This window comes from Xiphophorus hellerii, chromosome 5, assembly GCF_003331165.1.
Source record: "Xiphophorus hellerii strain 12219 chromosome 5, Xiphophorus_hellerii-4.1, whole genome shotgun sequence".
Classification (NCBI taxonomy): Eukaryota; Metazoa; Chordata; class Actinopteri; order Cyprinodontiformes; family Poeciliidae; genus Xiphophorus; species Xiphophorus hellerii.
The window spans coordinates 32,495,955-32,521,501 of NC_045676.1; the positions used below are offsets into that span (position 1 = coordinate 32,495,955).

General features: G+C 40.4%; 1 protein-coding gene across 1 annotated transcript in view; it reads left to right on the top strand.

Moving 5' to 3' along the window:
• Positions 1-19,113, top strand: part of grin2ab (glutamate receptor, ionotropic, N-methyl D-aspartate 2A, b) — a 152,647-nt gene extending 133,534 nt beyond the window's left edge. Inside the window, exons 13-20 of the mRNA XM_032562573.1 lie at positions 181-306; positions 2,410-2,639; positions 3,261-3,421; positions 4,841-5,028; positions 7,436-7,674; positions 11,440-11,623; positions 13,741-14,527; positions 14,618-19,113. Of these exons, the coding sequence (XP_032418464.1) occupies positions 181-306; positions 2,410-2,639; positions 3,261-3,421; positions 4,841-5,028; positions 7,436-7,674; positions 11,440-11,623; positions 13,741-14,527; positions 14,618-15,614 (2,912 nt within the window). The 3' untranslated portion in view covers positions 15,615-19,113. The remainder of the gene's footprint in view (positions 1-180; positions 307-2,409; positions 2,640-3,260; positions 3,422-4,840; positions 5,029-7,435; positions 7,675-11,439; positions 11,624-13,740; positions 14,528-14,617) is intronic.
• The last annotated feature ends 6,434 nt before the right edge of the window (positions 19,114-25,547 follow it).

Genomic DNA, 25,547 nt, shown 5'->3' on the forward strand with positions numbered 1-25,547 from the left:
TCTCTCCCTCTCCTTCCTTCCCTAGAATCTCACTGGTGTCTCCCCCGTCATCTTTTTGTATCTCCCTCCCCCTCAACCGTGTTGCTTTTTTTGTGCATCTCCTTCTCCTCTTTGACATCTCTTCAGCTCATGGACTCAGTTTCACAAACATTGAGTGTCTCCTTCTCCTTCTCTCCCCAGAGCCCTTCAGTGCATCAGTTTGGGTGATGATGTTTGTGATGTTGCTGATTGTCACAGCCATTGCCGTCTTCCTCTTTGAATTTGTCAGTCCACTGGGCTTCAACCGCAACCTGGCCCAAGGCAAAGGTAGACCTACACACACATGTAATATGAAATATCACACCAATAATTTTTTCAGCAGCAGGAAGTGGTAAATCAAAGTTTTCCCCTAAGCAAGAAAAAAGTGACCTATTACTGCTCTGACTTGAATCAATTCATGCAAAAGCAAGAGATATTCCCATCCTGAAGCTGCTCTCAGGAACTTTTGTTTGAATCCTACATCAAAACATAGAACCTGAAGCTAGCATGTTGCCTCTGAACTCAGCATTTTATTGTTATTTATAACTTTACTACTAAGTCAGTCATGAATATTTACTTTATTTACTGAAACACTATGTAGCACCTTTGTCTTTGGCTTAATGTTAATCTTATATAGACTGATAAAGTATCTACACATCTAAAACAATTATATTATCAATGCTGTAGCATGAATTTTCAGTATGATGATTCTATACTACATTATTTTAATTTAAAATGATAAAAGCAAACATGCAGATATTGCAAAGTCTTCATACCAGTTGTCATATCAAAAACACCAACTTCAGTCTATTTTGTTGGGATTATTTGTAATATTAAAAGACAAAGTGGTGCTTTACTTTAAGAAAAGTGTGGTGTGCATTTGTATGCAGCCACATTATCTCTAAAGAAAATTCAGAACAAGAAGTGGAAATAACTTATATATGAAGTGGACTTTAATCCCGGTTTAAATTCAGCTGTTCTTCGAGGGCATCAGTACTGTGGGCGACATGTGCAAATGACGAAATGAGCTGCCATCCATCCATCTATCCATTTTCTAACACCCTTGTCCCTTGGGGTGCTGGTGTCTATCTCCAGCTAACATTCTGGGCGAGAGGCGGGGTACACCCTGACCGTTAGCAGCCAGTCTGTCACAGGAAATGAGCTGCCAACCGATGTAAAAATCGAAAAAACAAATGAAACAGAAAAATCCTGCAAACAAAAATGCTTCAATAACAGAAAATAAAAGCAAAAATCTTTAAACAAAATAAATGCAAACAAAAAAAGGTTGCAATCACAAATAAAACGCTGCAGTCACAGGAACAAGCAGCAAGAGGGAGAAATGCTTCAAATAACAAAAGCAACAGAAAATTCGCTCCACTAAAATGGAAGTGCTCCAGACCACTAGGGGGAGTCAAACAAGAAATTAATCATATCACACTGTGATATGAAGTACACTCTTCCAAAGAGTGTACCCTTCCAAGTGGCATGCAATTATTTAGATCATATTTATTTTGATAATAATACCTTAGTATTCTTACTCTTTGATTTGGTTTTGTAAATGAAGCTAAAGTTGACTTCTGATTGTAGCTTCTGATAAATGGCTAAAGGGATAGTCCACCCAATTTTTTGCAACCTTGAATGTCTGCTCTGGTTTAAACATTACAATTACAGTCAGACCTGTGAAATGGGGGTTAGACATTCAGACATCTCAAAAGACACCTGTCTTCTTCCAGAATGTGTCTGTCCCCCCAGTACTACAAAATAAGACAGTACCTATACAGATCACTAAAAGAAAATGTACAAAAAACAGAAATACAAAATACAAACAGACTCATCCCATAACTATCTGGCACCAAATCACATAAACTGGCTCTGATATAAGATCATTATCAGCAAAAGGACTAAAGGTCTTAATCACTTGATCACTCAGAATAATATTGGTGTTATGTTTCTGATAGAAACATGGTTGGATATCCTGAAATGTGCTGTACAAATAAACTTGATTGATTGATTGATTGATTGATTGATTGATTGATTGATTGATTGATTGATTGATTGATTGATTGATTGATTGATTACACTTCCTGTCTTTACTGAGGATCTGGTCTGATATGATTTGTACTTTGCTCGAGCACTTCCATTTTGTGGAAAAATTTTGCAGTTGATTTTGCTTTTTGCAGCGGTTCTTTTTTAGTATAAGTGTAACAATTTATAACCTTTTATATACCTTGATACTAATAATTGTCCCATGCCTCTGGAACACAAGAGGCATCTGATGGTATTTTGACACCATCAGATAAAACTGTGAGTTCAGTGTTTCATTATGCTTTATCTTTGACTCATCATGTAATCCTTTTCCATTTTTTTGTATTGTTCCGGCTGATCTCTCAGACCCACATGGTCCATCATTCACCATTGGAAAGGCCATATGGCTGCTGTGGGGTCTGGTTTTCAACAACTCTGTGCCTGTGCAGAACCCCAAAGGCACCACCAGTAAATTCATTGTGTCAGTGTGGGCCTTCTTTGCTGTCATCTTCCTGGCCTCGTACACTGCCAACCTGGCCGCCTTTATGATCCAGGAAGAATTTGTGGACCAAGTCACTGGACTGTCTGACAAAAAGGTGGGTTTACACAAACATAGGTACACACACACATACACCCCTGCATAGAGGAAACTAAACACATTCGCAGTCAGGGTTGCTCTTGTAATGGATGCCAGGCCTGCGGCCAGACAAGACTCTCTGGGGAGTGCCCAAAGGCTTCACAGCCCAAACCCACTGGCCGTCCCTGTCACCTCACTATCACTGCCAGCACAGCAGTCACAGACACAGACACACACACGCACGCCCGCACACACACGCAGGCTACACAGATCAAAGGCAAGAGTGTGTGTAGTTTGCAGAGCTTGGCAGTGTCAGCAGAACTCCAGCCAGTCTTACACTACACTGGATACACAATGATGATGACTGATGAGTCCTCTCTGCTATCTTTCCTTCCTTATCTATCTCTTCTTGCCACTCTCCTCCATTCCTGTCCTCCCTCCTTCACATTTTCTTCATGTTTGCCCCCACTATTACTTGAACTTTCCTTTTCTTCTTTTCCTTTCCCTTGTTTCTCTCTTCCTGGTGTCACTCACGCCTTTTATCTTTGCCTGTCCCCTCTGCGCTCCTCCCACACATTGGTGTAGGTCTCTTTTAACAAATGCCATATCTTACTTGCTTTCATTCTTCATCTCCCCTCAGTTCCAGAAGCCGCACTCCTACTCCCCGCCATTTCGCTTCGGCACGGTTCCCAACGGAAGCACCGAGCGCAACATTCGGAAGAACTACCCAGATATGCACCAGTACATGACTAAGTACCACCAGACTGGTGTTGTGGATGCATTGGTCAGCCTCAAGACAGGGTAATGTAAATTTATCAAGTCAGCTCCTCTCACATTACAATGCCCTGCAGTTGAGGTTATGATTCTCAACCAGCACATGTATTTAAGAATAACCCAAACCCTTGGTGCCCAGCTTTAACTTGTGCCAAAATACAGAGGTAGCTTTGCTCTGTGTTTCTGTTACTGACAGTAACATGTTTGCAACTGCTCATTATAAACTCCTGCTGCTGTACAAAAAAGGGAAGCAGCCAAAACAGAAAAACTGTAATTTGCTCTGAAGTTGGCTACCTTTTATTCTCCCTCTGTAACTCCCTCTAATAGCAGAGCTGGTTTTCAGTGTAGGCTTTGATCTTCAGGGTATTAAGCATAATTTTACTTTTAGATTTTCTATTAATTATTGTATTGATATAGCACAGCATATGCAAAATGTTTGTTTCTAACATCTCACATTAAACTTAGTTATACAAGATCAAAACTATGTAATGAAGGTTTTCAGCTGAGTCATATGTGAACAACTTCAGAAGTGAAAATTGTCATGAAAGGAAATCTGGGGACTTGTGTTCAGGTACACAAGAAACATAAGAGCACTATCTTCCCAAAATATACTATGTTGTTTTTTTAAGCTAAATTTAACAAATTAATGTATTGTATTATATTTTATTTTCCTACGAACTATAAGCCCAGAGAACAACTATAAATGTGAAGCACCCAAGTATCTGGCTGGCGCTTTTACTGAGACAATTTTCAAACTACAGTTAGATCTGAAGGGAGTGATTTTTACCTAATCAATGAAAAACTTTTATTATTCAATTTTACAACCAACTACAGAAGTACAGGTATATTCCATAAAAGTTTATAATAATCAGTTATATTAATGTTGACATATAAGAAAACTAAATGGCATTTTGAAACTGTAAGTAAAACAAGTGAAGCAGAAGTAGCAGAGTAGCTGAAGTAAGAAATACTTTGACCCATAGGTGGGAATTAACAGTCACATAACCCAGTGTTTTTGAGAAAATCCTGTGGAGAATTTGCAATAAACTTACAACATTGCAGTCACTCAAAAATTGGAGGGATCTGTTGGCTTCGCGTACATTTCTGTGATTGAGGAATCACGAAAAACTGAAGGGAAAGGTCTGATATTCATGTTCCAAAAAATTAGCAGCAGTTCAAGCAAAGTGGGATTCTGCAAACTATTAAATCAAAGACCTGAATACATATGTTTTTATTTTGACCGAAAGATTTTAAAAAGTTTTAGATCTAAAATATGTAGCAAATAAAAAAACGATTGTTTTACCTGATTTGTTTTTTAGAATATTAGTAATGTTTTTCTTTCAAAATAATTACCTAATATTTATCTCTTTATTATTTTCTTACATGATTATTGTGGTTTTTTTACCCTTCGATTTCATACTGAATTTGGGCTGGTTTTCGTCACAGAAAGCTGGACGCCTTCATTTACGATGCTGCAGTCTTGAACTACATGGCAGGCAGAGATGACGGCTGTAAGCTGGTCACCATTGGCAGCGGATACATCTTTGCCACCACAGGTTATGGGATCGCCCTTCAGAAGGGATCGTATTGGAAACGTTTAGTCGATCTGGCTATACTTAGCATCATAGGAGATGGTAAGATGCTTAGTCAGGTTTTTGTGGTCCTGTTGGTCTTTAAAGTGAACAGTCTTTGTCTTTATCCTTATACCAAAAACAATCTTGTACTCCTCCTTTCCACTTTAACCCTCTGATGCATAAGTGGGTCCTTTTGGACCCGGTGAGGTCATGTTTTTTTCATCACTTTATATTCCAGGTATTCCTCAACAAACATGTTATCGATATCATGCAATTCAAATGTTTAATTTACCTTTTACACATATCATGTTTCTAAGGGTATGTCTACCCCATTCTTTCATAAGTGGGTCCAAAATGACCCACATTCATTTCCTATGGAATTTAATGGGAATCTTTGTTTCTTACCAGCTGTGACTGTCAGGAACACATTTTTTGTGAACCATACATATTGAGTCCTAAGTCTCACCCCTGAATAATAATATTTTACACAGAAAGAACTTTTACATTTAATTATTATGTTTATTTTTACTTCACAAATGTGTGTGTATGTGTGTGTCAATAATCAGTGCTGTGACAGTGTTATTGTCACAAATCAACCTATTAGCCTTCTTTGAAGTTAACTAATACTAGTTATCTGACCAAGCTAGCTAACATTACTGCCTATACTTTATTGTGCATGTGTATTATTTGTGTGTGTGTATGTCTGTGTGTGTCTCAATAAATAAAATAAAAATTCATAGCTATATAAATAAATGCATAAATCATGATCACAAGCTTTGGGTCATGTCCGAAAGAATGAGGTCACTAATACAAGCGGCCGAAATTAGTGTTAGTTTTTCAGGGTGTCGGGGCTGTCCCTTAGAGAGAGAAGCTCAGTCATCTGGGAGGGAATCAGAGTAGAGCCGCTGCTCCTTCATGTCGAGAGGAGCCAGTTGAGGTGACCCGGGCATTTGATTAGGATGCCTCCTAGTCGCCTCTCTGGTGAGATGTTCCAGGCACAACCCACCGGGAGGAGATCCAGAGGAAGAACCAGGACACACTGGAGGAACCATGTTTCTTAGCTGGCCTAGGAATGTGTTGGGATTCCCTCGGAGGAGCTGGAACAAATGGCTGGGGAGAGCAAACTGTGGGGGTCCCTTCTTAGGTTGCTACCCCACAACCTGACCCCGGATAAATGGAAGAAGATGGATGGATGGATGGATGGATGGATGGATGGATGGATGGATGGATGGATGGATGGATAAATAAATGAACATACATACACGCACACCCCCACATGCATGATACACACAGCACAATAGAATACAGACGGCAATGCTAGCTAGCTTTGTTAGCTTGGTTAGCTAGCTTGGTTTTGAGAAACGTGCTCTTTCTATCTATTTCTATCAGCTAAACCTGAAGCTGCATTTATATTTGTTGACTCTTATTGGCTGTACCCCAAGAGCAGAAATAAGGAAGACTGCAGATATTAGCTCCTGTGGTGGTACTAAAATATCTTCCACTATGTGTGCTAATGCAAATTAAAGGTTTATTTGGTATTTGAACTATTACAATAGGCAAGTTAGAAGTGTTGGAATAACTCTGATCATCTGTCCTACTAACTTATATGATTTCACCAAACATGTACATGTAGTAGCTTGTTTTTGGAGGGCAGATTTTAACATGAATAGTTAATAATTAATTATAAGTAAATTAATTATAATTTACTTATAAACTATATAAGTAAATTATATAAGTAAAGTTTTTTGTATTTTTTACAAAAAACTTGTAAAAAATACAAGTTTTTTATTTTCTTGCATAGTTGGTTTCTTTACATTGCTAAGAGACATGAAATGAGACGTTTGCTCCATTTATAGGCGACTAAAGTGTATTAATAGTTGGTGGCAAACAAACAATGTAAAAACAGTGCTTCTCTAAAATGATAAAATGAAGAAAACATTCTGTTAGACATTATGGTGTTTTTGGAAATAAAAACTTGACAAAACAAAGCTAAGCCTTGGCAAACTGCAATAGTTGAATCTGAGACAAAGCAATTTTTTCCAAAAGTTTAAAAGTCATATATACAGTAGCTGATAATATGAACAAACAAACCTTATTATCTTGACAACAAGATTAGCTTCTAAAGTGAGCATGCTGTGTAAAAATGTGTTGTTAAACTGGCATATTAAATATTTTTGTGATTAACTGTCATCAAAATTATGCTATGATAAAAATTAGTATGCTGTTTAAGAGGTCTTACCTTTCTTAGAATAATTAAAACTTAAAAATGAATGTAAAAACAATCCTAAAAGACTTTGAGGTCCCTTTATCTCCCATGGTGTTTTCTGTTTTTATCCTCTTTGCTTTCATTTGATGTTGCATCCTCTTCATTCCTGAATTACTCTTTCTACTTGTCCCCAAATCTTTTATCTTTCATCGTTGCCATTCATTCATTTTAAGACACTTTGCTTTTCTACTTTTCCAACAGGTGAGATGGAGGAGCTGGAGGCGCAGTGGCTGACCGGGATCTGCCATAATGAAAAGAATGAGGTGATGTCCAGTCAGCTGGATGTGGACAACATGGCAGGAGTATTCTACATGCTGGCTACAGCCATGGGCCTGTCCATCCTCACCTTCATCTCAGAGCACCTTTTCTACTGGAGGCTGAGATACTGCTTCACCGGTGTCTGCTCTGGCAGGCCGGGTATGCTCTTCACCATCAGCAGGGTGAGAGGAAATCAAACACACACACACAGTTAACACTTTTCCCACTGCTGGAGCCGGTTCCTCAGAATTTACCTTCAAATGTAACAGCATCAGATTTTGTTTTGATTTGCAGTGAACTGGTGGTCGCCACCTCTGGTGCTGTTTGAATTTGCGGCTGTGAAATCCATTTATTTGCCAGACTCTCTCCTTCTGTGTGTGTGTGCGTGTGCGTGTGTGTGTGTGTGGTAAAGAGGAGAATTATTTGATTAGAGTCCAGCTGAGACCAAAATGAATTTGCTAATCCACGGAAATAATTGCACAGAAGGGAAACAAAACTACTAAAATCCTAATATTAATATCATTAGGTACACTACAGGCAACGGTGGCAACGGTAGGAGTTCAACTTGGTGTACTGCTGGAGTCTGCCCGCCCTCCTCATTTGCATCTCTGGGCAAGACACTTCTGGTGTTGGTGCAAAATATACAGCCTTGCTTCTGTCAGCCTTCAGCCATCATCAGCGTATGAATGAGCCCTTTGAGATTTCAATTGAAGATATAAAGGGCTCAAAAACTAAAATTAATCAGACACCCTCAGACAGAGGGTGCTGTCTCAACTCGTAATGTGAAACGTCTTTGAATCCCTGCTGGTAGAAGTAAAAGATTCAAAACTTAATTTGTCCCAGTCAGATTGTTAAATAAAGTAGTCACATACAGACCAGGCTTCTGATGCTCCGGTTGTCTTGTTTTTGATTCGTTCTTTTGCAGTAGATTCTTTTTTGCTTTAATCTGGTACTAGTAAGGGCTTCGATGGCCCTGTATAGGGTTGGCCCTCTGCTATACCTTTTTGTTCTTTTTGATCGGCTCACCAAGTGCACCTTTCTGTTAATACTTTTGGGGTTTTGCTTTTTCCTGTTTTTGGGACATGGGAATTTTGAGTATTTAACTCTCTCTTTTTTCTTCTTCACAGAAAATCAAAGCAACTAAAGCAAAAGAAAATTCCAAGAGTGTTTTAAAATAAAAAAAACTCTTGAACCCTCATTCTTACATCCGTGTCCTCAAATATGTTGTGCCCTTTTTGAACGTAACAGGGTACACATGTCTTTCATTGTTTGTAGTGTATTTAATTGTGGTAGAAGCTTTGTTCAGCATACAATGTTAGAGACAAATTTCCCCTTGAGGACATTAAAGTACCTCAATAACTGCTTCCCTCCCTCTGGGTTGGAACCCCTTTCGCCTCCATAACTGTCTCCAGCATTTGGGGAATAGGTTCCAAAAGTAGCCACACATTCTTCAACAATTTTCAGCCACCATAAAATGATAGCATCATGCAGTTGCTTGAAATTTGTCAGCTGGACATCCATGATGCGAATCTACCTTTTCATTACATCCCAAAGGTGCTCTATAGAGCTGAGATGTGGTGGCTTTAGAGGCTATCTGACTCATTGTCATGTTCAAAAAAGCAGCTCCTGTAGATATGCATCTTTCAGTCATAAACTAACGGACATAGCCAGCCACTGCATTCAGGTAGACTGCAGTGCTCAGCTATGAGGCCTAAACGGTGCCCAGAAAATACCCACCATTACACTGCCAACACCTGACTGAGTCACATGAATCCATGCCTTCTTGTTTACACCAAATTCTGACACTACCATTCGAATGCTGCTGAAATTGAGACTCACCAGGCCAGGCAACAATTTTCCAATAGCATTGTACAAAATTATTCCATTTAGGGGAGCCTGTTTAAATTGTAGCCTCAGTTTGTGCCACCCAGTGTGGTTTTCTGGTGGCTGCTGTGGCCCATATGCTTTAAACTTCAACCTGTTGATCGTTCAAAGCTGTTATATTAGTTGCGGTTCTGCCTGGCTCTTCTCACAGTTTCGTACCTACTTCAGGGGTAGTACCAGCCGGACTGAGCTAGGCAGATTCGAATGGATTGACAGCTGGCCGTCTTTGCTGATTTACTCGTGATTAAAGTACTGAAAACTCCAAACAACATCATAGTTTAGCTGTGGACCGCAAACATGCCCCCTGCTGGGACGAAGAGACTAGTATGAATATAATCAGGAGCAGCACCAGGAACATGTTAAGTTTAGCAGCAGAATCAGAATGGCTGTGATTTAGCAGCGCTGCTAGCAGCTGGTTGCTCTGAAGAGAAACAGTGATCACTGTGCTCAAGTTTCTGTTTGAGCTGTGGTTTTGCGCTGACAAACACCAGGACTACATAATATTAGCTTGTGAGTTTTATTTTTACTTTAATTAAGAAAAAACAATAATAAGGATCATGCGTAGCTATTGGTTTACATCTTTTGACTGCATCACCTAAGTCTAAAATGTTGCACATTTAATAACAAGTGCCAGAATGCATTTATATTTATATATATAATAGCTGAAATAATCAGCTGATCTGAGTCTTTATCATTATGTTTGGACCAGCAAAGAATTTCTATAAAACTTTTTATTGTAGTTCATCAGAACCAGAACCTGAAGGTTCTCCATTAATGAATGTTCCTGCAAATATCAGTGGAGAGTTGACCACAGCTGCTGCTGCTGCTCATGTCCCTCATGTCCCACAACAGAGCTTAAATGGAAAAGCTGACTACCTGGTATAGAACCAAACCACACCTGATCGGTTAGAGCGCGACTTGCCAATGGAAAAGCGCCTTTAGTTTTTTTCCCTGGTTTAACACCCTGATAGTGACTGTGATAGGCAGAGGCCTGCTAATGAGCCACCATTTAATTCAGGTGTGTTGAACCAAACATGCAGGATCCTGGCCTTGAGGACTCACTTTGGACACTGGTGGCCTAAAATAAAGGCTTTCAGTTGCTGCCATGTGATTGGATGAAATATTTGAGTAAAAAGTAACAAGTCTATATTTAAGAAGAAAGCGAATAGATGTATTGATGGAACATTTATACCATGGAGAAAGCAATAAAGTCGAAAAGAAATTACTTTCTTTCTTTTATTTTCTTTCATATTAAATTTTTTTACATAGTTTTTACTGACCTGAAAAATTACTTTTTCTTTCTCAAATTCCAGACTTTTACAGGCTGCAGAAACTTTGTAGAAGGCTTGTTTTCTCCATGTGCTCTCTCTCACACACACACACACACATTCACAAGTAGGTCTACCAAGTTAAAAATGGTTAAATGTATGCAAGTCCCATAAGCTGATGAAACCACAGATGGACTGGTTGAGGCACAGGCATACAAACCTTAATGTTCGCACAAAACACAAATGGGCACAGTAAGAACGACCACTTTTACATTATTCATATTTGATGCCTCTGTCTCAGGCAGAGCTTTTATTCCAGACGAGCAGCATTTCACACATTAAGAGTCTTACAAAAAACGTGTGCAATGTGTCTCCAAGTGTGTCTATCTCAGCGTGCACATGCTGCTTGAGCAGAGGTGCTGGAGGTTAAGTGACTGTAGGAAGAACATTTCCTTGCACTCAGAGACCCCCCTCCAGTGACATCATCCCCTAGATTTAGTTATCAAGCACCGCTGAAAGTAATTCATCTAAAAAAGTGGTGATTATCTCCCTTTGCCATGCTACACAATATAATGAGGTTAAAGTTTCCAGTAAACCCACTTAAAAACAAAGTAGGGGTCTATTACTTCTCTTTGCAAGAAAATGAATCCTGTGCTCATTTGAACTTTCTTTGGATAAAGTCACTGATTTATGAATCACCTTTACTTTTCAGATGTCTCTATCTCAGTCGGCCTTTGTCTCTAATTTCCTCACCTGCCATTTTCTCTTTAATTTCCTGTCCTGTGCTCATCTCAGGGTATATGGAGCTGTATCCACGGCGTTCACATTGACATGAAGAAGAAGGCGCCTGAGCTGGACTTCAGTCCTCAAGCCAACATGCTGCACTTGCTCAAATCTGCCAAGTCCATCGCAATGTCATCACCCAAACGCAACACTGTCCTCCTACAACCCAGCATCCTAGACATGATGTCAGGCAAAGGTACAGTACCAGTCTTACATGCAGTGTCTCGCAAACAGATGTTTTTTTTTTTTACATTTTGTCACATTAAAACCTCAACTTCAGTGCCTTTTTTTAATTTAAATGTGATAGAACACAAAGTAGCACATAATAAAAAAAATAATTCACTGCATTCAAAATGTTAAATATATAATAAAGTGTAGTATGTATTTGAATTTGCCCCCTCCCACCTCGTACTCCCTGTTTCAATAGAGAATTATTCTATATGCAACAGTTGCTCATTCTTTTCTTAAAAGCTCCAACTCAGAAAGACTGACTGGAACGCATCTTAAACATCAGTTTTCAAGTTTTGCCAAAGATTCTTCTCTTGGACAGATTTTTGGGTGATGAATGATGAACATGAATTTCCATCAGTCTAAACTTTGCATCTGCAGCCCTGCGGTCATGGTGGTTGTCCTACTCAGCTGCACAGTTCTTTGAATCAAAACTATGCTATCTTTTAAAAACGGCTCTGTCATGATTTGTAGGTGAAAGTCAGATCAAAAAGCAGAAGAGGCTGCTGCAGTGAGTTGATGAGTTGTTTAATGAAAAATAATAAAGCAAGAACTTGGAAACAAAACAGGCACTGGGTTACATGCAGGTGACAGGCTGCATCACCTGCACTGGTGAAGGAGGAGGAGAGGCTGTTAAACACTGGGAGGTTGATTGCAGGAACAATGGACTGGGACTAATTACTAACAAGGTGCAGCAGTGAGAAAAGCAAAGAAGACAGAGAGAGGGAGCAGAGGAGCTGCTGAGAAAGACTGATCACTTAGAAAAAACTGATCAAAAGAAAAAGACAAAAACTTTACTTTTGATAAAGTAAAGTTTCAGTTTCATGATAATGAATAAACAATAAGGTACAAAAGCAGGCACCAAATAACCTGGGATCCTGGCATGTACAGTATTTTTATGCTGTAAATTTGACCTGTCTTGTATCTCACACTTTTCATTGCTATATTTTACATTGTGTGAATTTGCCTGCTTCTGTTTCTCTGTCACTTTGCTGGCAGTACACCTGATTTTCCCCACCGACGGACAATAAACATTATTTGTGTTCTGTTGTAATGTCTTGCTAACAGGTGAATCCCTGCCCTGTTTATGAGTTAGAACTCTGAACAGTTTCTCTATCCCTGCTGAAAGAAAGCATCTCCACAGTATGATGCTGCCGCCTCCTTGTTCCCCTGATATATATATATTTTTTTAATCTTTATTTAACCAAACAGATCCCATTCAGATCAACAACTTCCTTTTCAAGGGAGACATGGCCAAGATAAACAGCAGCAAATGTTGAATACTGTTACAAAAATTTAAATTCCAATCCAAATAAACTAAACCAATTTTATTTGGTTTTATTTGACCAAATAAAACCATTTTGTGTCATTTAATTGGCCTGAAGGCCTTATATTTTTGATTAAACAATTGTTTTCAGTTTAGTGCTGTAGTGTGGCAGAATAATGGCAAAACTGTAATGTGCAGCTCTAAGAGTTACCATGCAAAGAAATTTCTCCCACCTGACCCTGTTTTATCAACCTCACAACTTTATTATGACAGTTTGATTGTTCATGCTTTGAACAGATCTCTGATCTCTGAGGCCTTCACAGAACATTTGGATTTCACAAAAATAATAAATTGCTCAATTGCTCTTGTAATTTTAAAAAATTGGCAGCAATTTTTCTTTTTTTTGAAAAACGCACACAATTTTCCAATCACTTCCCAAATGTGGAATACTCTGTTAATAATAATATACTGATAAATTAGTGGCAGCAAAGAGACAAAATGTGAAAAAGCTTACTAATTGGTTTAACAAGTCACCATTTGATGCAAAATAATCTCTATATGTTTTGTCCTATTGTTTATATTTGATATGTTTATTTGAGTGCTTACCTCATCTAACTTGATATATATCAAGCTTCTCCTTGTGTTGATTACAGTCTATAGTTGTAATGTCTAAATATGTCTCATGATTACAAAATCAATAGATGGTGTATTCTGTGTGCCGAGGTAAGAGATAATGTATCAGCTAACTGGTGAAGCATTCATGCAATCATCCAACTGTTGTATCTGCTGTCTGAGGAGCATGTCTTTTTGTCTCCTAGGTAACTCACTCCACAGTCTGCCTCAGAAGGGTCCTGGTCTCTATAGCAACGCTGCGGGTCCACAGGCTTTCCTGTCATTGTCCGGGCGACATAAAAACCATCTTAACAATGCTGCACCATTTCCCGGGCAACAAAAAGCCCCGACTCTCCAGACCAGCCCCAACAAGCCCCAGCTGTCAATCACCAATGATAACGACAAGAACCGCCTGGCCGGGCCTGCTATCACTGCATCAAAGCCACGGGCCTTATGGAAGAAAAGTGTGGAGACGCTGAAGACTCAGCCAAGTGTGGTGTCTCCTGGAGGCCCGAGCCCCACCTCAGCTTCAGGGACTGGGCCTCCACAGATGAAGAGTCAGCGCTACCTGCCGGAAGAGCCACAACACTCAGACATGTCAGAGTGTTCTAGTCGACCTCCATCGCACAAAGATTCTGACTCTATGGCTGCAAGGGGCGGATTTAAACCAATCAATCAGCTGAGGAAGCGGGGCGGAGGCGGAGGTGGAGGTGAAGGAGGAGGAGGCGGTCGAGGATCTAAGATCTACTCCATTGACTCTGACCAGGCCAGCCTCCAATCTGTTCCTCCCTACCAGAGAGACAGCCAGGGGGGAGGTGATGACCACAGTTACCCCCCTGACCTCTTTCCACCTGAGAGCACTTACTCACACTCACACCAGTCAGAAGCACCAATTATGCAGCTGAGCGCCAGCCTCCTGCACCACAGTCACAGCGCCGAGGCTGACCTGCACTCCCTAAAGGACAAGAAATACAGCACCTACACACACAGCAAGTAGGGGTACCTGCCAAAAGTAAACTAATAATTATTCAACAATGGTTGAATTGTCTCCATTTTAATAGTTTTTTTTCTTCTTCTATCTAGTGTAAAGGACAAATCTGCAGGATCATTTGAAGCTCCTGGTTCAGTCTCGGCGATCCAAGGCGCCAGGCCTGGTCACTGTCGCACCTGCCTGACCAAGCTCAGCGGTTACTCTGGCCTCTACACTGTTCGATCCCCTCAAGCACGCTGTGATGCCTGTGCCCACCTGGGGAACTTGTATGACATCAGTGAAGACCACCTGCACTCACACTACGCCCACACTCACCCACACAGTGGTGACATGTTTACTCACTACCTTCCACAGAGCGAGCTTGGCCTGGTGGGCGAGGGCGACGGGCTTGTCAGCCACTTTGAGCCCACCCCATCCTCGCCGTCTCCTCTGCCCGCTTCCCCATCAGCCCAACACCTCCAGCTGAGTCGGCAGCACTCCTACGAGAATGTGCTTCCAGACGGCATTCCGGAGCGTCAGTCACAGCCTCACCCCCACATGCGAGGACTCAGCCTTCCTGACAGGGACCGGGACAGAGAGCTGACCCTGGATGACGGGGCTTATGCCAACGTCCTCACAATGCGCTCTGACCGCCCATACAGCAGCCGCAGCCCGCCCTCTCCGTCCCCATCCCACCATCACAGCCTGGACATCCCAATGCCTATGCCGCGGCGCTCAAAGAGCCTTCTGCCGGATCGTCCATCACACAACCCCTTCCTGCATTCAGCCCCCGGCACAGCACAACGAGACAACACCTCCCAGGCTGCCGTCCGCATGCCGCAGAAAACTTCCTCCCACGAGCTCTACAAGCAGAGGATGCAGCTGTCCCTCACTCTCGGCAACCACGGCAGCCATCATGTCAACCAGCATGGTGGTCATGTTGACCAACAGGTGTTTTACCCTCTGCAGGACCCTCCTGTGGTGGCCTACATGGTTCCACCCGCTGCCTCACAGCCAATGAGCTATGTGACAGCACCGCGAGCCTCGAGTGCAGGCGGCAATCGGCCTCGGCTGTACCGCCGCATGCCCAGCATCGAGTCTGATGTCTGAGAGTCACAAATAACACAGCTTTACTCTCACCAAACACACAAGCATGCAAGGAGAAGGTGTGTGTGGCTGGACCTGGCAGCTCTGGTTCTAAGCACATATGAAGATACACACACACGCAGACACACTCATGGGGGAAAGACTGAGCTCAGCAGTGGACCAAAGGGATTAACAGTGAAACAGAGTAAATACATTTCTTTATGAAAAGCCTCTGTAGGGCAGTAAAGGGGCCACAGGGACACCTGGAGGCAAAGTTGTAAAATGAGTAGTGTGTGTGTGTCTGTGTGTGTACTAGCCGGAAGCTGTGGGCAGCGGGGTACAAACTGACAATACTTCTAACTAGACAGATGGAACTCCTTGTGGAATAAGTGGGACACTGTTTGCAGAATCTAACACCAACAGTGGGATCTAACAAAAAAACAAGAAAATATTAGGAAGACGAGCAAACCCATCCCATCCTCTCTGAGTTAAAGGGTCATAGATGATCCCCTTTTACCTGAGATTGCACACAGACATACACATCCATACACATTTCACCCCAACAGTACCCACCCACCCTTCCTCTCCAGGACTCTCCTGTTGCACTATAATTTCTCCTCCTGTTAACACGTTTGTTGTCTGAGCCTCCAAACTGCACTGCCAGCATGGCTTACAGAGTAGTTCACTACCAAGTAATCCTTGACTTGAATCAAAATTACTATCTATGTAAAAGACTGGAAGGCAGGCGGGAAGGTGTTCGGGAAACCAATCTTAGAATGAAGCTCCTGCCTGCAGATGTACAAACACTTGAACACACACACACAAACTAAAAACAGATTCTGCATTTGTTTTTTATGGGAAAGCTGAAACTTACCGACTGTTTGTTATTGTTGATGTCAGTTAATTGAACATTCCAAAAGGTGGACCAAACTTGGCCACCAGAAGAAAAAAAAGAACCTCTCAGGATGATGGTGTGTGTTCCTGAGTTTCTAAATCTAACAGACAAAGTGCAGCATCCTTGCTTCCTCTCTTAGCTAGCCTTCAGGTCTTACTGCATGCTTCCTACTGCCCTGTGTTACACTTAAACTCCTTATACAGGGTCATATATGCACAGGCACTCACACCCGCACAAACACAAGGTACATGCACATTATGACATATACGCACATGTGCAGATTCGCAGTAGTCTAGTAGAATAAGGTGGTTGTGTGCGTGCGTGTGCGTGTGTGGGCGTGCGTGTGTGTGTGTGAAGCTATGAGATAGCTTCTCTTTGTGCACTTTGTAGATTTTATATCTCTGCCACCCACACAGACATTTGACCAAAAAACACTTTTATACGGAAAAATATGAATATTCTCAGTCACTTGCTGGATAGAGGTTTTCTTTTTCCTCTTATTTCTTTTTAACGGATTTTAGGGTACGGTGTAGGGCAGAGCTCTTCCAGAATCAAACGTTTTTAGCATTCGACAAAGGGTTACAATATCATGCATACAATAAACACAACACAAACACTTTTCTCTTCCTTTGTCTACTTTAATGGAGCTCATCCCTCCTTTGAGCCTTTTTCCGCTTTCCTAATCGGATGGTTTCTGTTTATTCTCTATTGCTTATTGCTCTTCCCCTGCTCCCTGCCGTAGAGTAGATAAAGTATCAAAAGAGTAAAGTTCAGTCTTGGTGTTAAAAAAAAAATCAATTTTTGATGGAGATCACTTAATATCAGTAGTTGTGAGAGATCATCAGAGTCCGCACTATTTCTCATAGGATGCAGTGTCCTGTTCTGATACCTTTCTATGTAAAAGATAAGGACTTGCAGACTTTTTTAATGTATTCGTAGTGAACGTTTAGGCAGAGTGCATCTTCAGGTGCAGGTTTTCGTCATCAAAATTATCGTTAGAGTAGCTGGTATGGTACTGGAGTACCCCTAACCTGGAGAGAGCGCTGTGCTGCCTTTCATCCCAGAGAGGAAAACGAAAGAGACTTGTTTCAGAAACAGCACACATACACACAAGCACACACTCGACAGGCCGGCAATGTGCATATGAGTGTTTTAGAAATCCATAACCTACCAAGCAAGGGCATTGATTTTTCAGCACAAGGATTTTGATAGAAACAAGAATTGATGTCCCATTAGCTGAGTGTCTGTCTCTATTCTCTTTTTTGCTCTTCTACTCTCTCTCTCTCTCACGAACAACCACACTCACTTCTAAACAAAACATAAGTGACAAATGTGACAAACAGAGAACGCAGGACATTTTAATAAAAAAAGAGAAAGGAAAATGCACCTTTGAAAGGTGAGTGCTGCCCCTATTTTGGTAATCTTAATAGGTTTGTTTTGTGAGTTATATACACAATATCAGGTTGCAATATTATACTTCTGTACAGAGATTTATTTTGGTTTGTTTTAACTGTTTGGAAATTCTTTCATTTGTTTGATTTAAATGGTATTAAATATTGAACGCATTTGAAATACAATGAAATACAATACATGACTTTTTAAATTCTGCTTTAAAAAATGAAAGGCATGTTTTACATTCTTCTGTCATTTCATTCCCCTACTCCGTCCTCTACAGTGCCACAAGTTGGGTTCTCACTGTACAGTCATCACAGATGGTTTAGCACAGTAGTTAACTATGTGGGTCAGCTAACCAGTTTTCCAACTTACCCAGCTGAACCGTATTTGATGACTGCCCAGCTTGCGTGGTTTATTAAACATCCCCATTCCACCCACTGTGTTCTCTTCCACCACGTGTCTGTTCTTTTCCACCTCTGAGTGTGAGAGTATGCGTGCGTGTGGGTGTGAGTGTGTGCTTCACTTTGTGAAGCCATTTGTATAAAAGAGAGAATGTGTGTATTAGAGGTTACTCGGGTGTATATGTCTGTGTTTTTGACTTATTCTTTCTTTCATCCTACACACAACATTTGACCTGGCTTCTATTATTCATGCAACACAAATACATAAACATGCACATGCACACACACCCCTACAGACATGTCTCTATTGTCATGTTAAGAAAGCATGTAGAATAAGTTTTGTACATCCAACACCAGACTTTTCTTTTTTTTCAACCTTTTAATTTCGATTATTTGGGGTTTTTGTTTTTGTTGCTGCATGACGTGCTTGTGTTTTCAGTGGTACCTATTTTGCTGCAACATCTGATTTCTAGCTGGGTTTGGACCCTCGGGGCTACATGCACCAACACACACACCTTCCACCCTGACTGACATACCTTTCAGGATCAGAGTTCCACACCTTGTATTTTCTGCTTGGATTGTGAGCAGCACAGCACCTGGCGGAGGAATCCTTTGTATGGTTTTCAGAACCAACTGAGATCTTAGTTTCAAACTCATTCTTCCAGCTCTGGGTGAAAGGAGTGTGTTGGTGTGTAGTCCTGTGAGTCTCTGCTGTGTATCAAACCTGTGTATAAGTTCAGGGGTTTCAAAGCTACTAGTTGTGTTGTAAATACTACCTTATCACTCAGTACCTCTGTACAATCTGTAAATAAGTAAAGGTTACATTTTTCTACTTGTGTGAGTCTTATTTATCCATCTAAACTGTCTATCCATCTATTTATCCAGTTATGTATTTAGCTAAATTGCCTTTTTCTTACCAACCACCTTCTAATTTGCTTGTTAAATTAAGTTCATTTCAACTTGAAGAAACTTATTTCTTCTTTGTCCTATTTTTTTTAATGTATAATCTTTCCAGCCAGATAGCTTAAAAATTAGTTTTTGGCTATCATACCTGCTAGTTATTGTGCTAAAAAGGCTTTTTTTTCAGTAATAACGCAATATCTTTTAGCAATTTTGCTTACTAATATGTTTGGTTGATTTAATAGATTTTAATCTATATTTTCAGCTTGATACAATATTTTGACTCTTTCTTGCTCAATTGCTTGCTAAACATTTAAGTTATTTTGTTAGCTAGCATGTCTGTTTGTTTTTACTACTTAAATGTTATGTTAGGTCCAAAACTCTGAATCCCAGAATTAACACGGTCACAATTTCCAGGAAGGAGGACCTTCTCAGCATGATCACATGACATCATGGTTTAACCAACGTCTGCTGCTCAGAGCAGCTTCTCTCCCACAGGCCCCTGCACTGGTGGAGGACATTTGCCTGAATCCTTTTCCTTGCTGGTTGAGAATTTGTGTCTTCAAAATTGATTGGTCTAGCATTTGCCAAACTGGTAACTGTATCCGAGCAGAAATTAACCCTCAGCCTAGCTTATTGAAGCACCTGCAGAAAGAATGTTAATATTATTCATTCACCGAAAAGAAAAGCTGTCTGACAACCTGGACGAAGCAGTTCTTCTGCTCCTGTGTCCAGAGAGAACACAAACCAGAGCTCAACACACATGCCATGTGTGTTAGTCAGACCAGGACTCTGCCCTTCAACACAAATTTCCCCAGCCTCTAGCTTGAGTGGTCTGCCACTGTACAATGGCTTTTCCCTTGTTTATTCAACTGGCCAAGGCCACCAGGTTTGCTGTTGTTGTTCATTGGACGCCTTTTCCATAGGATCGATCGAATAAAGGCATATGTCTGGGTAAATTTGGGAAATTTAGGTTAGAATAACACAATTTATTGTGGTTTAAATTGCCTTTTTGAATTATTGATGCTTGAACTGTGTCAGACCACAGCAGTCCTAGAGCAAGAACTGAGGATTCTAACTTTTTCTCCATATTTTCCTTTCTCCACTAACCAACAGTACCTGGGTTAAAGACTGTTGGTCTTTAACCCAGGTACTGTTGGTTAGTGGTTTCATTCATATTTGTTCATTATCCCATTTTTTTAGTAGTTCACAACATATTTGCAAACTAATTCTAGTGGAAAACTAATTTGGCCTCATTCAAAATTCCTCCAAATAATTCTGGTTCATACTGAACTGTGATATTATTGTGTCATTTTAGTGCTTTTTGATTTATTCTTTTTTGTTCCATTCCTATTTCACCTTAGGTTTAATTATTATAGTCTGAGTATTTTTGTTACCGTAATAAATTATAAAATTTTTGGAGAGAAGTTGTCTGTGTTTATTCCATATATGTGTGCAGAACATCAGTGATCAACATTATCCTTTATCTATTGTTATTCAATACCAAACATCACCAGGCAGTTATTCATAAATAATAACAGACTGAAAATTATCTGATAATCATGTTGTATCCACACTTGGATACAACATGATTAACAGCAGGACATCCACAAAGCCAGTCTTTTCTTTCCGTTTGAAAACAGCCCTTCTGTCTCGTAGTTTGAAGCAAACCTTTCAGCTCCAGTGTTGGTCTTTCTTTAATTCCTGCTTTGATTGAAAATCTACTTTAGAAAACTGTTTAAGTGTAGAAATGTAGTCATCCACGTTGACATCAGAAGAGAGGAGAAAACAATAAATATATTGATGCACTTGACTTATTTACTGTATGGCTAGCTCGCTGTCTCCTTTTCTGCAGAAAAGAAGTCACAATACTATTGTCAGGGATCATGAGCGCCCCCTGCCATGAGGAAACAAAACTGACTGCCTCACCTCAAATCTGTTCTCTGCCATTTATGATCGCTCTTCAGCACACACATTATATACATAAGCTAAATAATTGAAAATCAGTTCATATCTTAAATGTTTTTTAACCATTTTTTGGCGACATACAGACAGGAGGAACATGCTCTGATCCTCTCGCTAACTGGCAACCAGCGCAGTTAGCAAGAGGTTGCGCAGTCTCTGTCTTCATAATGTGTGTGTGCAAACAATGTGTGTATATATATATATATATATATATATATATATGTGTGTGTGTGGGGGGTGTGTGTGTGTGTGTGTATATATATGTGTGTGCACCCCGGGGGCCTTTTGTGGCTGGATTTTACAGTGACAATGAAAAGTTGAGGCAGAGTCAGGTAGAACAGCAGTTGTTTATTCTTCTCACAGCATCAATAATCTTTTCACAGGTGAAACCGCAGCCTTAAATAGTCCCAGCTATGATGGACCAAACCACCTTTAATTCACAGGGGAATCTCAATTCGCCAATCTCCACCTATTTAAATAAAATACCTTTTACTAAGTACAAACATTTCCACTTTTTATAAATATTTTATGTTTTATCATTACACCATAATGAAACACCACAAAACCCATAAACAATTCCCCCCCCACACACTTTTCAATGGCCTCTCCCAGAACCTATAAATGGTGTCTGGACCCTGGGGCAGTATTTGTCCAAACACTCTGGAGAGGACACAGAAAAGACAGGTGAGTCACTTCATATTAGCACTCCACATTTAACATATTATGCACAAACATTTGCTCAGTTTCACCCACCAGTAGCTCATTGCTCTGAGTAACATTTATCCTCTCTTCACAGGGAACCAGCTGACGTCTCAATGAGGAGCAGCTGTGCAGAGCCCAGAACAAAAGGCTAAATGCTAACCACTAAAATACTCAATAAATACAATTAAAACTTCTTGTGTGCAAATTGTTATTTATGTGCAAATCTATGCTTAAAGTGCAGCGCTTAATAAAGTGCAAAAAGTGCTATACAGTGACTTAAGTAAAAATAGTCCCAGTAATGAAGATCTCTTCATTACAGTGTGTGATTCTAATATAACCCCCAAGAGATGGACGCTCTTATCTGAGTGGAAGTGGGACAGGAGAGGGGAGCAGAGAGTCTCATGTAGACACACGTTTTTATGTTAAAAAATAATAAAAAAATAATAATTTGCACACTGGGAGGCATGAGGTTGTGTCACAAGCCATAGACCAGCTGCAGCCAGAAGAGAGAGGGGAACAAAGATATGAGGACGACTACACTTTTGTTTCCGTTGAAATGAAAACCTACCTAGAATTTACTACAGAGTGTCACTGGGCTGTATCCTTATGTGGTTACGTTTATAAGTGTGTAAGTGTGCATGTTGCTTCCTCAGAGACAGAGTGTGAGGACCACTGCGGCCTAATTCATCCTGACGTGATCCATCTGTTCGTATCTAATGGCCAGTGTAACAACACACTCTTTGACACAAGCCGTTACCTCCTATTTAATTTATAGAATTTGGAGACCCCCACATGCCCAGTTGTAATGCAATTACTGTTACACACTGGAGCAGAATACATTTTACCCCGCAGGAACATACAAGACTTAACATTCATAAACACAAGCCTGTATTCCAACAGATAGGTCAACTTAATCTCCTGGCTGCACACACATAAACATGCGATCGGCTGCTCTACCACATATAGCCATACTCTAGGGGTGTGAGATGAAGCAGATAAATGAAGATAATTAATTTCCTGGATTAAGAGCGTCTCCATCTGAGCAACCCTGCGGCTCAAGAGGAGTCAGAAGGAAAACAAGACGAGTAAGTTGGAGAAAAGTGGATGATGGAGGACTTGGAGGGTGATAGCACTGGCTCTGACAGGCCTGCTGTAGGCTGTTGGCGCTTCCCAAGACTCCAAACATCCTCATTAACCAGAAGCCAGCCTACACACTTAACGCGTGTGTTTCTGCATGTGTGTGCAGTCTTGTATTATTGCTAAACCGTTGTGATTGCGTGTGTGTGTTTTTGCATTTCTTACCTTGTAAGGCCCATTTTTCCAACAAAGACTATGTTGTGAGGATCCACTGCTCCTCATGGTGCTCAAAGTCTATTTTTGGATTGGTGTAAGGGTTAGGATGGAAGTGCTAGGTTAGATTTAGGGTTAGGCTATAGAACTGAATGAAAAATGAATGGATGTCAGTGGAAAGTCCTTGTGAAGATAGAAAAACATGCTATGTGTGTGTGTGCCTGTGCTGGAGATAGCTTGAAGAAGAGGGAGAGATACAGAGCAGCGTGGCAGCCTACACACCAAACAAACCTATGAAAATTCATAAGGACCTGGCGACGCCTACTCACCAGTACTAAAAATACTGGAGTGAGTTGAGCCTAGTCATAAGAGAGGAAAGGGGAGGAAGAAGAGAGAGGAGATGAATAAAAAGAAGTGAGAGAGCAGCAGCAGAGGAGGAGGGAGAAAAGACCAGATTGGTGTAACATGAACCAGGACAGAAACGAGTCGAAAAAGAAGAGAAATAATAGTTACATCAACTGTTTCCAAGTTGGAACATCTATTCTTGGGCTCCAGTGGCCAGTAACGACTTTATGTGAGAGTGAGTGTGTTTCAGCGTGAAAATCCCCATGTCTTCCTTTATGTTTCGGAGCTTGAGAATAAGGAGAGAAAATGTTGCTTTTTTTCTCAGCTTGGTGTGTGTCTGTGGTGCACAATCCCTCTGATTTGATGGATATTGACAGCAATTTACTGTCAAAACCATCTATGGAACAGAGGAGAGAGTCTAGGACAGACACCCCCTTTTGATTCTGATTCAGCCTTTAGAGCTGATACACAGTCAAATAGACTTTTGTCGAGGATGTCAGAACGGCTCCTTTCACAGCTGAGATGGTGGACTTTTTGCAGGCTTTGGTAGATGTTGACATCTGATGTTTGATTGACAGTTCAGCTGTGTATGCAGAGTATCTCTGTGGTGTAGCTTTTAAAATCGGAGTTTCTCACCTGTCTGTTTACAGTGCCACTGCACTTCAGACTGTCAGGTGTGTGATAGTCAACTTATGATTTTTTTTTTAAAACAAAATGTCATATCATCAACAGTGTTTCTCAACAGCTATTGTACAGTGTCCCCATCCTGTTTTAATTTAAAACTTTGCAAATTTTTCTCAGGCTTAGTGGAGAGGTTCATATGGATTTATGCCAGATGATTCTACAACAATAATGGTTGAAGAACTTTCAAAAACAGCCAAAAATGATGAAAATATTTTCCTTGGTTTTGGCCCCATTTTTCCTCAAACTATGTCCAAGATCTGATCATTTTTATAGAAATGTATGTTTCTGTTAAGCAACTTGTCTATAGAGATGAACTTTGCTGACATAGATACTCCAAAACTAAACAAGTACAACACTGGTCTAAACATGAAGAAACTGTGATTCATAAACTTGGCACAGTACCCACATGATCACATGGAACTGGTGTGGTCAGACACTAAACCTGATGACAGGACATAAAGTTATCAAAGCACTTTAGAAATCAGAGAAACCAACAAACAACTGCAAGTGTTGCCAAGATAGTTTGGTTACACTATGCTATCATGTTCATCAGGACTAGTTTAAAAATTTTCAAAAAGGAGCTTAAATATAAAAGTAAAATTGAAATATTTTTAATAGAGCTAAATACAAATTGAGGAAGACCAATTTCAAGATATCAGATGTTAGCCGAAACAGTAGCAATGTATTTTTTAGGCCTTTTATAACTTTCTAAAGACTGAATTTGCTCTACCTAGATACACTCAAATTTCACCTCTTAAGAGTGAAACTGCTTAGCAATTTGTGAAATTGTGAAATTGCTTAGCAATTTCTGAGCTTTTATGCAACATTCACTGTAGTGTGGCAGAAGGAGCTCCTACTGCACCTGCTGACTTTGTTCCCTTTTGTTTTGAAGTTTAAATTAGAGGTTTTCTTCCAAATGATTTCTTAAAAAAACACCCAGAAGACAGAAAACATTAGCTCACGAAGTTTAAAGCCAGGGAGCAATTTGTCATTTCACCACTTTCAATACCTGTGTTTGGGATTCATGATCTTAGAGTAGTATTAAACATAATAAATTTACATTGTAAATTAAATCAGAACTAACAACCCCGTAACACTTTTAACTGCTGTTTTCTTCACTCAGATCAGCCTGCTCATTTCCTTCCTATTCAATTCCACTTGATTTTATACCGATGCTAAGCCATTCAGTGATCCATAAATTAACAAAAGTATTTTAAAGGGTATCCTCTGAGCATGATTGTTTCTGTATCTGTGATGAACTGCAACATTGTCTGGGATGTATCAGACCTCTCGCCTGACCGATGACAGTGTCTGTGACCCCACCAATGAACCTCCACCCGAAACTCTACTATTCAGAACACAACAAAGTGCAAAGTGAAT